At 43.0% G+C, this 14834-nt stretch overlaps 1 protein-coding gene across 1 annotated transcript in view; it reads right to left on the reverse strand.

Annotated features, from left to right (window-relative positions):
• Window positions 1–1767: 1767 nt before the first annotated feature.
• LYRM7 (LYR motif containing 7) overlaps window positions 1768–14834 on the reverse strand; it is a 32226-nt gene continuing 19159 nt past the window's right edge. Inside the window, exons 4-5 of the mRNA XM_044275855.1 lie at window positions 2349–2430; window positions 1768–2087 (exon numbers count right to left, since the gene is read on the reverse strand). Of these exons, the coding sequence (XP_044131790.1) occupies window positions 2023–2087; window positions 2349–2430 (147 nt within the window). The 3' untranslated portion in view covers window positions 1768–2022. The remainder of the gene's footprint in view (window positions 2088–2348; window positions 2431–14834) is intronic.

Here is a 14834-nt window from a genome sequence, read left to right on the forward strand (position 1 = left end):
AGGCACGCACCCGGCGGGAGACCGCGGCCCGGGAGCAGGCTCACATATAATAATGGAGCGAAGCCTCCCTCCTTCACCCCTGCCCAGCATTAGTACGCAGACCGCAGGGGAAACACCAGGTAAGGTGTTTGGCGTCCATCACTTTCATCTCCCCACAGGGAGACTCTCTCTCTCTCTCTCTCTCTGTCCTCTGTAGGGACAGGAAACACTGATGCTGGGAGGAGGGCGGGGGTTTTGGGATTTAAACCCTCTCTCTGTTCCTGCCCCTACAGAGGTCAGGGGTCAATCTCCTAGTGGCCGTCGTGGTGATGAGGTCTTATTCCATTTTTTAGAGACATGGTAAACAAAAACAATACTGGCATAGCTTTTTAATTTTATTACTTTGCTTACTGTGCAGGATAAATAATTTGTTTTATAGTCAGGGGCGTACACAGAAATAATTGGGCCCCCATGCCAGTTCCTAGTCCCTCTCACTACCCTCCCTAACTTCTCCCCTGCCCCACCTCGTGCAGCAGTTTTTTGTTCTACAAAATAGCAGTACTCATGCTGGAACCCAACAAACCCATTATAGTGAATGTGATCTGGTAGGTTCCTAGCGGTGTTCAGCATATATTGACAAGAATCTGGGGCATTACATGATGTAATACCACCCAAGCTTCCTGCTATCCAGCATGGCATATGCACATAAGAAAAGTTTGAGGAAGTGAGTGCCCCCCTTCCCCCATCCTCTGTGTCATGCAGGACAGCTGGGAGACACTGACATTACTTGCTATCCTGCATGACACATGTGCAGAGACAGGAGTCTCTGGGAAAGCTGAGTGACCCTCTCCCCCCTGCCTTTCCATGTTCTTATTATCTGCATTTATGCCTTGCAGGAAATCTGTGTGACAATGCATGATGTAATAGCACCCAGCTTTTCTGCTGTCCTGCATGGCACATGTGGATAGACATAAGAATAGTCTGAAAAAGCGGAGTAACAACTCCCACCTACCCTCATATCTTCTCATGCCTCCTGCACTTGTGCCATGCAGGACATCAGGCAAAGCTGAGTCACATTACATAATAGCACCCAGCTTTCCTCCTATTCTGAATGGCATATGTGCAGAGGAATAGCCTGGGAAAGCTGAGTGACCCCCCCCCCCCCCCTCCACACACACACACACACACCTCTGCACTGTCCTCACCTATAAGTGGTCACTTACTTCATTACTGGTGGGGTTGTGGCAATCCAGAGGAATCAGGCGTGATGGAGCTAACAGGCAGAGCTAGCAGACAGGAGACAGTTAGGAAGATAGACGGGGCGGGGACTCTCCTTCACTGCGGGCCCCCCCTCCTCACGGGCCCCATAGCAGCTGTGTGGTCTGACTATATGGTAGGTACGCCACTGTTTATAGTATGGGTCGGTACAGATGCAGTGATACCAAATATGTCATTTTTTTTACATGATGAATAACTTTAAAATCGGAAAGAAGTGATGTGATTATTATTTTTTTCACTGTTTTCTTTTAGTCAGCCCAAGTCAAAAAGGACTCCTATTAAGTCTTGCTGCAGTCACTACTGACGGGGGCATCTATGGGAGTAAACGTCCCAGGGTGTCAGCTTTATGTTACAGCTCACATCTGCTGCCGATGGCATGAGCTAAGCTCCTGAGCCTTTGCAATGCACCAATAGTCTGGCATATCACGTAAATGCCAACCTTCACAAGATCAGATCATGCTTGGTTTCTCACGATAGAAGAACAGGTAACAGTACAAAATTAATGAAAAACAGGTCTGAAGTAAAATACTTTATTCACAATACAATAATTTACTGAATGTTTTTGGTGATAAAAAAAAAATTAAAAAAGTTTGTTCTTAACACGTGAGCATTACATGCACATAAAAGCTAATAAAAGTTATTTTTCTTACCAAATCAAATGTACCATTTTTTCCTTTCTGTGTTACAAAACAAGATCTTTCCCATATGAATGGAGGTCAAACAAAAAACTGGTGATAAAATGGTTAAAACCCAATAGAGGTAGTGTCACTTCTTTGGTGCATCACAATACGGAATATTGTCTAGGAGGACCTCTTCCCTTGGCTGTAGAACTGGATCAAAATGGAAACCAGATAAAGTTAGTTATGTCTTTTTGGCCAGAAAATCTAATTTCGCTTCTGCTGTAATACACAGAACCTCAAGACAGAACCTATTGACCCGAGAATCCGCAGTCTGCCAGAAATCTACTGCAGATTTGTACTGTATGTGTACAGCATTGTTACAACCCCATTTAGTTACATTGCACATTACTTTGTAGTGTATTCTGCATAAAATACGCAATGTAGGCTGTAGAATTGCAAAGGAACTCTTACCTATTGTCTTCGAATCGGTGTGAATACCTTGGATAACAGTTGTCCTGAGCAAAAGCTCAACATCTTGCCCAATTTTTAGCAGCTTTATTGAGGGAGAAAAAAGAAAAAAAAAAGAAAAAAAAAAAGTTATTGAAGACCTTAAAAACGGTAATTTAGCATTTTCAAACACACTGTCTCTTCTGATCCCACATACACATGCTTGCTCCGCTCGTTGGAGCGTGCAAGTGTCTTGAATAGGAGAAATCCAACATGTATGACAGTTAAACAGTTAACACTTTGTGACAGAATGTCTCAATAGTTTTAATAAAGACCAAATGAAAAAATGATTTTTAGCCCCAAATGAGTAAAATTGTCCCCAAAGGCGTACATAGCCTTTAAGCAAGTCACTTGGCAATCCACAGACATACCACCACAAACAAACTCAAGATGAAGCTGCTCAGTTGTCACCTGGCCATGTCCAGCACATGCTTAGAACAGCCTTTCTCCATAAAAGTACCCCCCAAGGCTAGATATAGATATAGATATAGATATAGATATATATATATATATATATATATATCTCTCTCTATCTATATCTAGCCTTGGGGGTACTTTTATGGGGAAAGGCTGTTCTAAGCATGTGCTGGACATGGCCAGGTGACAACTGAGCAGCTTCATATTATATTACTCTGATTCTGCAGTTTACAGAAATACCCCATATCTGGCCGTAAACTGCTCTATGGGCACGTGGCAGTGGTCAGAAGGAAAGGAGTACCATATGGATTTTGGAGGCAGATTTCTCTAGAATGGTTTTTAGGCACCATTTTGTAATTTGAAAAGAGACCCTGGCGTACCCCTACAGTGGAAACTAGGGGTGGGCGATATGGCCTAAAATCTATATTGCAATATAATTTTAAGCATGTGCGATATATATCAGACCTCAGGGGTTAATTGCGGCAGATCACGGTACGCAGTAATAGAGGCCAGGTATGGGATATGGCAGGCACATGCAGGCTACGTTTGTATTCAGGCATATTAACTATATTCATTGGTGGAGCAGTGGCCACAGTCCCTCCCCTCCTTCTAGTCTGTTCTCATTGGTGGTCAGCGGAAGCCGCACACAGTGGGGGAGGAAGGGACTCCCTTCTTCTCCACTGTGCTGGCTCATGAGAACATGGTGCGTGCCGAGAGCGGTGCATGCCATGTTCTACCGCGATATGGCAATATAGTTGGCCAAATTTATATCGTTTATAATCGCATATAGTCTATATCGCCCACCCCTAGTGGAAACCCTCAAAAAAGGGACCCCATTTTGAAAACTATACCCCTTAAAGATTATATTAAGGGGGGAAGGGGGGGGGGGGGTACTGAGCACGTTGACCCCCTAAGCGGTTTAACAGAATTTGGAAACACTTGGCTGTAAAAATGCAAACTTTTGTTTCTTCCAATATTCTTCCCAAATTTAAAATTTGCACAAGGGGTAACAGGAGAAAAAGCACCCCATAATTTAATACCCATGTTCTCCTGAATACAGCAACACCCCGTATGTGGTGGTGAACTACTGTGGGGGCACATGGCAGGACTCAGAAAGGAAGGAGCGCCATATGGCTTTTGCAGCGCAGATTTTGATGGATAGGTTTAGGGGTGCCATTTGTTTTTATTTTTTAAGTGATTGTCTTATGTGGGGGCTCATTTTTTGCGGGATGAGGTGACTGGTAGCATTTTGGTCTACATAAGACTTTTTGATCGCTTGGTATTAAACATTTTGTGAGGCAAGGTGAAAAAAAAAAAAATTGCTGTTTTGGCATAGTTTTTGTTAGTTTATTTTTTTTTTACAGCATTCACCTGAGGGGGCATATTATGTGATATTTTTATAGAGCAGGTTGTTACAGACTCAGCGATAACAAAAATAAAAATTATAGACATTAGGTAAGTTTTACACAACAAAATCCTTTTTCAACAGAATAAAATCTTGTTTTTGTGTTGCCATTTTCTGAGAGCCCTATTTTTGTTTATTTTTTGGGCGATTGTCTTAGGTAGGATATTATTTTTGCTGGATGAGAGGACGGTTTGATTGGCACTATTTTTGGGTGCATATGACTTTTTGATCGCTTGCCATTACACTTTTTGTGATGCAAGATGATAATTACCCGCCTCCCAGGGACAGGAAGCAAATGTGGAGAACAAAGATTTAAAAGCCTCCTCCCCTTAACCTTCTCCAGTAAATATCCAAGAACCTCGGATAATGCTGAAAGAATTTTAAATTTGGGAGAAAACAAATACATGAACGAAATTTAAATCAGAAAAGATACAGTTAAGATAATTAGGGTGGGAAATCCCAGTGCAGTTAGGCCCTTTTCACACGGGCGAGTTTACCGTGCGGGTGCGATGCGTGAGGTGAACGTATTGCACCCGCACTGAATTCTGACCCATTTATTTCTATGGGGCTGTGCACATGAGCGGTGATTTTCACGCATCACTTGTGCGTTGAGTGAAAATCGCAGCATGTTCTATATTCTGCGTTTTTCACGTAACGCTGGCCCTATAGAACTGAATGGGGTTGCGTGAAAATTGCGTAGCATCCGCAAGCAAGTGCGGATGTGGTGCGATTTTCATGCATGGTTGCTAGGTGACAGTCTATTCACTGTATTATTTTCCCTTATAACATGGTTATAAGGGAAAATAATAGCATTCTGAATACAGAATGCATAGTATAATAGTGCTGGAGGGGTTAAAAATAAAATAAAAAAGTTAACACCTTCGCCTCTTGATCGCATAGTTCCCGGTCTCTTTTTTTATTTTTTTATTTTTTTTATTTTTTTTTTATTGGGAAAACTACAAAACATTTACAATAAAAAAAGAATTTTTTTACAATCTCTCAATTCTTAGTGACCCAAATAGTTATATATAAATATATTCCGCTCATCTTTTCATAGTATTTATAGAAAAGAAAAGAAAACCCTCCCCTCCCTCCCTCCCAATTTGTGGTGCGTCAAAGTAGGACCCCTATATATGAAACAACCTGATCTCAGCTAACCAAACCTCCAACCACCCCATATCCTACTCCATTGGTATTCGTTTTCCCTCCGTCTATATAGAATTTTTTCATAGTTCTTTACTTTATCAATTAAATTTATCCATGTGTTTATGTCTGGAGTGGATCGGGCAAACCAGGTCCGGCTGATCAAAACTCTAGCCAGCATCAATATTCTGCTCAAAAAAATCTTTTGATGGTTATGATTTTTTAGTTTGGAGAGATCATTAAGAACAAATACTTGTGGTTCAAAAGGAATTCGAATTTTTAGTTTACACATAATACAGTTATTGATACCATTCCAGTAGTTTATAAATTCTGGACAGGTCCATATCATATGGAGGAAATCTGCTCCAACAGTATCACATTTGGGACAGTTGGACGTGTCTCTTAACCCACATTTGTTCATCCACAATGGAGTAATATATAATCTGTGGCAGATATAAAATTGTATTAGAACATGGTTAAAGTTCTGGGATAGTGAAGTTAAATTCCCAAAAATATTCTCCCACCCTTCTATTTGTAAATTCGGACAATCCACCTCCCACAATTTTTGTCCTGGTGAGTGTATATCACTAAACCGTACCTTAAGTAATAACTTATATATATTTGAAATTTTTATTCTAGAAAGTGTACCCCCTACCCAATCATTCAAAAAGGATAAATTATCTATATCCAACATCCGCTTATCATCCAAACTTGATAATACAGAACGCAATTGGAAATACCTAAACCATGAAAAATTTTTTATATTTTGTGTCATTTCTGTATAGGGTTTAATTTCTCTATCTTTAACTACCTGTGAAATATATAAAATTTTATTTTTCTGCCAAAATGTGTCGGCTGCAATTTCATCCAGCCTTTGTAAATACAAATTATGCCAAAGAGGCGTAAATGTGAGTGAACCCTTAACCTTCAACCATGTCCTAGTTGTAGCCCACACCTTAAGGAGTAGTTTTATAGTCTCTCTATAGCCTTGCTCATAACTCTTCAATAGCCCAGATTCCAACAAGGAAAAAATATTATTATGAGCGTGACTAGTTACCAACTTCCCCAGAAGTGCGCTATGCTCTGATTCGTAGCATCTCAGTAGCTGGGCTGCAATAAAGTACCCCTTAAAATAGGGGAGATTTAAACCCCCGCACTCCACTGATCTATACAGGTACTCCAGCTTAATTCGAACTCGCTTTCTTCCCCATATTAGATCATTAATTAGTCTCTCCATAAGTTTAAAATGTTTATCTTGTATCCAAATAGGTGTATTCCTGAGCACATAAAGAAATTGTGGTAGTATCACCATTTTAACTAGTGAAACTCGATCAGCTCTAGATAAGGGAAGTTTCAACCAGATTCCTATTTTAGCTCTGATCTTTACCATTATGGGGATCAGATTGAGTTCTACAAAATTTTCGACCCGAGGCGATATAGTCAAACCCAAATATTGAAAAGTATCAACAATATCCAACCGTGTAGCAGGAACCTCTTTCTGTGGCAGGGGGTCTATTGGGAGCAAGCTGGTCTTAGCCCAGTTTATAAGAAGACCAGACACCTCACCAAATAATTTAACCATTTGAATAATCCTAGGGAGAGTGGTTTCCGTATGATCTATAAAAAACAGAATATCATCTGCATATAATGAGATACGGTCTTGTGTTCCTAACGTACCAAATCCTTTGACCTTATCGTCCTGCCTGATGGCCATCGCAAGGGGTTCGATATATATATCAAATAATAAGGGAGATAATGGGCAACCCTGACGGGTGCCTCTGTTTAGCTCGATACTACCACTCAAGATTCCATTAAGACTCAATTTAGCCCTTGGAGATCCATACAACAACCTAAGAGTGCGTATAAACCTCTCTCCAAAGCCCATCCTAACAAGAACCTTCCAGAGAAAACGCCACTCCACCCTGTCAAAGGCCTTAGAGGCATCCAATGACAGGATGGAGCGGGCGGTCCCCCCAGGGGCCTGGATATTAGAAAATAGCCGATGTAAATTATGATGTGTACCCTTGTTTTTAATAAAACCGCTCTGATCCGGATGGACTATGGAGGAGATAACCCCAGAAAGCCTTGTAGCAAGGACCCTCGCCAAAAGCTTTACATCTGCATTAAGCAGTGAGATTGGTCTATAAGATTCTAAATCTAGAGGGTCCTTGCCTTTTTTTGGAATTAGTATCACTGTAGCCTCCATCATTGAATCTGGCAACATCCCATCCTCCATTGATTCAGTAAAAACCTCCAGTAATCTAGGAAAAATACAGTCCCCATATTTACTATAAAGTTCATATGGAAGGCCGTCTGAACCAGGAGTAGAATTGGCTGAACATAATTTAATAGCTCCCTCAAGTTCCTGAATTGAGACCTCCAATTCTAATGCTTTCTTTTGCGTCTCAGTGATAGTTGAGAAGTTGATCCTATCTAGATATAAATCTATCTTATCGTCTGTAATATTAGAATCAGCCTTATACAGATCAAGAAAATAATCAAAAAAGGCCTTCTCCACCGGACCCTGTCCAGTAACTATCCTACCATCCCTCACTCGAACCTTGTCTATATGTTTTTTGGGTTGTTGATTGGAGATTACTCTAGAGAGGAGCTTACCGGGTCGCCCAGACTCTGTAAAGTATTTTTGCCCTTTAAAGAAGAGATTCTGTTGAGCTTTATCCAGTAAAAAATTAGCATATATTTGTGTGGCTTTTTGCATATTTTCCCTATTATTCTCCGTCTTATTTATATGGAAGGATTCTGTCGCTGACATTACATGTTTTTCTAAATTTTTCTGTTTTTTTCCATATTCTCTTCTAAGATTCGTAATATTACTAACCATCAATCCCCTTTCGCAGGTGGGAGGCCAAGCGGTATGACGTAGCGGAGCAGCTGCGTAGGCGTGCCGCGCGTCCGCATGGGTACCGCCCACCTCCTCGCCTCGTCTCGGCGTCTCGGCGCCCTGGCCCTCGCTGCTGCTCTGCGTCCCCCTGCCGAGATCTGACCGTGGCAGGAAAATGTTGAGACGCTGAATGGCCGGATGCTTGCCCTGCTGCCTTGCTGTGCCCTGCCGTATCTTGCTGCTTGCTGCTACGTCCTGGTATCGTGGACTGAGGTGAAGATCGGGCTGAGGCTTGAGGATCGGTGCCGGCGCTCACCTGACTCACCTGACTTTGTTGGCGGTGGATCTGGAGGTGTCTAGAGGCGTCGTCGGGCGCAGTTTCTTGTATGCTGTATGCCGGGATTGCCGACGCTGGGATCGCCGACGGTGGATGGCTGCGGTCTAAAGGGCTATGTGCACACTGATGCACTTGATGACTGGATGCTGGCTGTTGGCCGCTGCCGAAGACCGGTGAGATCACCTCTGTGTTGCGTGCGCCAAGTCGCCTATTGTCAACCCCCCTTACTAACCCAGGTTGTTTACATTAACTACGGGCGCAAGGATAGCCGCCGGCTGAATGGTACAATTTTCGGCCTATCTGCTAACTACCAGTTATTGGGTTAGTTAGGTGTAGGATCCCTGCATATATTTTCTGGAACGGTGTGTGGGATGCGGGATGCCCTGTCATAACCCCTCAGGAAATTCGTGACGGCGGGGACGACACTCCATTTGATATGTGGGGACTTGCTAACTGCATGGCTGGTTGACACGTGGTTCCCCTGCAAGCTCCTGTCGTTGGTCATTTAATCCCTTGGCGGCAATAGCCCCCACAGTTTCCCCTATGATGGTTTAACACTGAATCAGTATCGTGCTGAACAATACTGAATAAGTATTGAGCATTCCTACACCACAAGGAACGTATAACGATCTATGGGGGCCTATAGTTGATACTTTCCGTTAAAAAAAAGAAGCGGGGGAAGGAGAAAACACACATAAAAAAAAAAAAAAAAGAAAGGAAAAGGAAGGGGAAAAAAAAAAAAAATCAATAGAGGTGATTGTGTCGAGTTTGGTCGGATTGGATGGACTACCTCCACATTATTATTGATCACTATTGAATTTGTCTGCACCACCAATCTTAATAGTGCTTTTGACTTATGTTTGATATTCGCCATTATAGCTTGATATCGTTTAAGGTCTTGATATTTTGTTGATTTTCTTTTTCCTTTTTTCCTTGCTACGTAAACAACTGACGTTCCATTATGTACGTATATGTTCATGTAGTTACACTTCTCCCCATATAGCTATAACGTCAAGTTTGTATACAAACTTCATTTTGTCAATATTGTCGTGTTGTAGCGCCAGATGCTGTGGTAGCGCTGGGATATCTTCACCATTGGGTGGCGTTGTGACAGCATCTGGGTTTGGAACCTTGTATATTGTACTTTCGTTTGATAGACTTCGAAAACATGCCTGCTAAATATAACAGGAGATCCGGGGGTACGGGATCTCCCAGGGCAGGTGGCAGTAGTAGTCCACAGACGAGAATGGATAAATACTTGAAATCGCCCCCACCGAGACAGAGGGGGGGAAAGAAAACACCTGAACTGGCTGAAACACAGATAGATCCATCTATTCAGACTGAGCAACACACGAGATTTGATAATATCGAGAACAAATTAACGGATATATTATCGGTGGTACAGACCACCAATCAATCAGTTTTAGATGTCTCCATCACCGTACAGACACTGCAGACGGATCTTACTCTTATTAGAGAAGATATGAACCAAATTAGGGCCAGCATCGCACTTGTTGAAACCGGGTTAACTAAGGTTCAAACAGAACAGTTACAGATGGGAAAAAAAATTGTAGAATTGGATAAGGAAAATAAACGTATTAATGCAAGACTAACTGATATGGAGGACAGGGCACGACGTAACAATCTGAGAATAGTCGGCCTCCCTGAGGGGGTAGAGGGGGGCAACCCCGTGGCGTTTATTCAAAAATGGTTAATTGAAATGCTTGGTTCTGGTGGAGATACTCCCGCACTATGTGTGGAGAGAGCCCATAGAATCCCTGTAAAAAAGATGCCGCCGGGTAGCCCCCCCCGAGCCATCCTAATTAGGATACTCTCCTCTAGTGATAGAGACTGGGTGCTCCGACGGAAGAGAGATCTAGCTGACACTACACTTGACGGACATTCGATACAGATATACCCCGACTTTTCTAGGGACACCCAAAGCAAGCGTAGGGAATATTTTGACATTAAGAAAAGATTACGTGAGGGGAATATTAAATATTCAATGCTTTACCCCGCTAAGTTAAGAGTGGTGTATAGAGACACCGTAATGTTTTTTCACTCCCCCAGAGAAACCGTTGAATGGCTTGACTCTGTCAGGGTTTAGACGCCGGACCTCGGTTGATGTGGCAGCAACGCCCCTCAACCTAGGGGTGGGGTAATAGCGGTGGGCGGCCCATGGACGGATGGGCGAAATGTAAGAGGTTGACAACGATGCTTCGCATCAGTGAACCAGTAAGGGGGTTGATGGGGGGTGGGTATCAATGGGTGTGGGTGGATAATGGGTGGGGGGGGACCCCGGCTTGGTTGCGGCTGCCTTTGGGGGGTGACGGACGCCTCCTCCATAATTCATGATGACTAGTAATAGAGTCATGATATGGAATGTGCGTGGACTGGCTGATAGAATGAAAAGGGTAGTGGTCTTTGATTTAATTACTCGACACCTCCCCGCAATAGTTGCTTTATTAGAAACGCATGCCACACCGAATATCCCTGAGTATTTAATAAAGAGATGGGCTGGACATCAATTTCACTCTGGTCTCTCGGCATATTCCCGAGGGATCAGTGTGTATATACACCATAGCATCGACTTTATCCTGCTAGACCAGTCGATTGATAGAGATGGGAGATATATCTTCCTCTTCGCCCAATGGAATGGTAGTAGGTGCGTCCTTGCTTTCTTGTATATTCCCCCACCGTTCACAATGACAGTTTTAAAGCAGCTGGCACTCTTTATACATAATAGAGAGCGCTCTCCGATATTAATATGTGGTGACTTTAACTGCGTGCTCGACCCGGCGCTGGATAGATTTTCAACCGCCCGGAAAAGTGCGCAGGATAAACATGTTCTACTTCGCGGGTTCTGTGAGGAGATGGGTTTAACCGACGTCTGGCGATGGCTTTACGGCAACAAACAGGTGTTCTCCTGCTTTAGCAAAGCGTATAGCGCTATGTCTAGGATCGATATGGCCTTGGCCAATGAGCAGATGCTTGAATCTATCTCAAAAATGACATACGAGACCCATGGCATATCCGACCATTCACCGATCTTACTGGTGATGAAGACCGGACAAAAAACCGGGATCAGCAGATCGTTCAGATTGAACGAACACTGGCTAACTATATTAAATGATTCCGCTGGGATAGATAAAGAACTCTCACAATTTTGGCAAGAGAATATCGGTACAGCTCACATTCATTTTGTTTGGGATGCCATGAAGGCATTTATGCGTGGGCTGTATTTTTCTAGAATAAAAACGAAAAAAAATGATTTCTCTGCCGAACAAAAAAAGCTGGAGGCAAATATTGCATATCTGGAGGGCTGTATCCGAGTACGAAATGATATGAATACGCGTACTAAGCTAAAATCTGCCAAAGATCATTACATTACCTTTATGAAGGAAAAAGCACAGAATCAACTATTTTTCATGGGCTATAAAGATTTCTGCGAGGCGGGTACCCCGAGTAAGCTATTGGTTTCTATTATAGCAAATCAAAAACCCCCCCAAAGAATTAGACAGATACTGACGGGGGATGGGCGTAGATTGGAAAGAGGAATGGAGATGGTAGCAGAGTTTTTTAATCACTTTGATAATTTATATCGATCTGAGGCGGTAGATATAGTGACCGAAATAGATGCCTTTTTGGAACAAGTCAGGATCCCGGCGCTCTCGGTCTCCGATTCCGCCTCTTTGTGTGCCCCCATCTTATTGGAGGAATTACAAACGGCCCTGCAGGGGACTCGGGGTTCTTCTGCGCCGGGTCCGGATGGACTTCCATTTGGCATCTATAAGCGCCATGCGGAGATACTCTTGCCCGGACTGTTGCTTGTTCTAAATGAGTCTAGTAAACGCGGAAAGCTGCCCCCGTCTCTGGCCGAAGCAACGGTTACATTGATCCTTAAAAAGGGGAAACTGGGAAATAAAGTTGAGGACTATCGCCCAATATCACTGCTCAATGCAGATTATAAAATAATTGCAAAAGTCCTTTCCAATCGCTTAAAAAAAGTAATAGCGCGCCTGATACATGTGGACCAGACAGGGTTCATTCCTGGGCGACAGATACAGACCAATATACGGCGGACCTTTCTTAATATCCAGATTGGCGGAGGGGAGGACCGCTCGATACTATCATTGGACGCCGCTAAAGCGTTCGATCGTGTCGAGTGGCCCTTCCTCTGGCGTGTTATGTATAGGATGAATCTGGGCCAGGAATTTATTGGATGGGTTAAACTGCTATATAGTGAAACAACTGCTAGAATTAAAGTCAATGAGGTGCTTACCCCTGCTGTTTCCCTAAAGCGGGGAACACGTCAGGGCTGCCCCCTTTCTCCTCTCCTCTTCGCAATCTTTATGGAACCCCTTGCCTGCAGGATACGGACTGAACCTGGCATATCCGGCTTCGGGGGGAGAGGGACAGACGATAAGATTTGCTTATATGCAGATGACGTCTTACTCTACCTGAATGACGGTTGGAGAAGCGTCCCCAATGTTATGCGGATAACAGAGGAATTCGGCAGAATTGCTGGGTATGAGATAAACTGGTCTAAGTCTGTACTCTTCCCCCTGAACCGGATGCCCCCCCCTAACGATCTTAGGATCAGAATTATTCCCCCGACAGATCATTTAGATTATCTCGGGATAAAAATCAGCAATAATATCAGGGAATATAATCAGTTAAATATTTCCCCTTTAGTGGGGAGAATAAAAGACAAAATAAGAGTGTGGCAGAAACTCCCACTTTCGCAGATCAATAGGATTGCGTTGATTAAAATGGTTTTGTTACCCTGGATATTGTATACGGTCAGCTCCTGCCCCACTTGGATTGAGGATAGCGTCTTCAATCTGATTGACCGCTTGATAAATGATCTGATATGGGGCAGAAAAAGGGTCCGCATCAAACTACAATACCTGCGAATGGCCGTAAGTAACGGGGGCCTAGGCCTGCCCCATTTTCAAATCTATTATCTCTGTGCACAATTACAATGGTGCGTCAATGTCGGGGATGGTGTATTAATATCACATATCCTAGGTCAACGCCCACTACACTCCAATAACATTTTTAGTATATTGGAATCCGGAATGTTTCAACGTACAGATTACTTTTGCCCCATCGGAGCCGCGCTACAGAAAGTTTGGAATAAAATTAAGATATTGATCCATGCCCCTCAAATTCTGGATTTCTCCCCCTTATGGGACAACCCTGCCCTAACTGAATTTTTGACACTTAACGAAAACGAATTCTGGACTCGAAAAGGTATTTCATTATTTTCACATATATACACAAAAGGGAATAGTAAATCAATACGGGAATTGATAAAACAAGCACCAATAACTGCACTAGAGCACTATAGATATTGTCAACTACAACATGCACTATCATACACTCTCAAAAAAACACCCTTGATAAAAGTTACTCCGGGGTTCTTATCCTTTTGTTATAACATAGTAGGGAATAAAGTTAAGATTTCACTAATATATAGGAGATTCATCGAGGAAATAAGCACTATCACTAAATTTAAAAGTGTGGATAAATGGAAGACAGATATTGGGGAATGTAACCCCTCACAATGGCAGGAAATATATCAAAATATAAAGAAGGCCTCTCTTTCACGACAACACCGATTGATACAATTCAAAATAATACATCGCTTATATGTTACTCCGAGCCTGTTGACTAAAATGTACACTAACAAGGGTCAAGAATTTAGCTGCCTTAAATGTTCTTGTGTAGCCGCAGGGCTTGTACATATGCTGTGGGACTGTCCAGCTATTAGGACTTTCTGGGGCTGCATATTTCAGACAATGGTGGCAAACAGCAGGAACAGTCCTCCCATGACTATTCAAGTAGCAGTTCTTGGATTGCTTCCTCCTGAGTATAAAAACAAAACCACTAAAAATGAACAGGTATACTGGTTAAAGGGGTTTCTTTTGGCCAAAGTGATAATCTTGAGACAGTGGGTGAAAGATAGACCCCCAACAATCAATGATTGGCAAAGTCTAATGACGCGAATAACACATTTTGAGGGCATGAAACGACGTGGATTAAACGACGCTACCGGAATGGGCCCATAGAGAAGGGAAATAGCCAGCCGTAATACCCCAGAGCAGAATTGATGGCTAGTAACTGGGGAGACCACTGATATACCCCAACAAACCATTATATATTCCTAGATAAACTCTATCAACACAGCCCACGCCAGAATACGTGTGAAATTGTAAAGGCTCTAATGAAAATCCTTATGAGGGGGGCAGGAATACTCCGCCGCCCCTCGCGGCGGCCGCACCAAGCCGGGTGGAAACGGGT

This window comes from Bufo gargarizans, chromosome 1, assembly GCF_014858855.1.
Source record: "Bufo gargarizans isolate SCDJY-AF-19 chromosome 1, ASM1485885v1, whole genome shotgun sequence".
Taxonomy (NCBI): domain Eukaryota; kingdom Metazoa; phylum Chordata; class Amphibia; order Anura; family Bufonidae; genus Bufo; species Bufo gargarizans.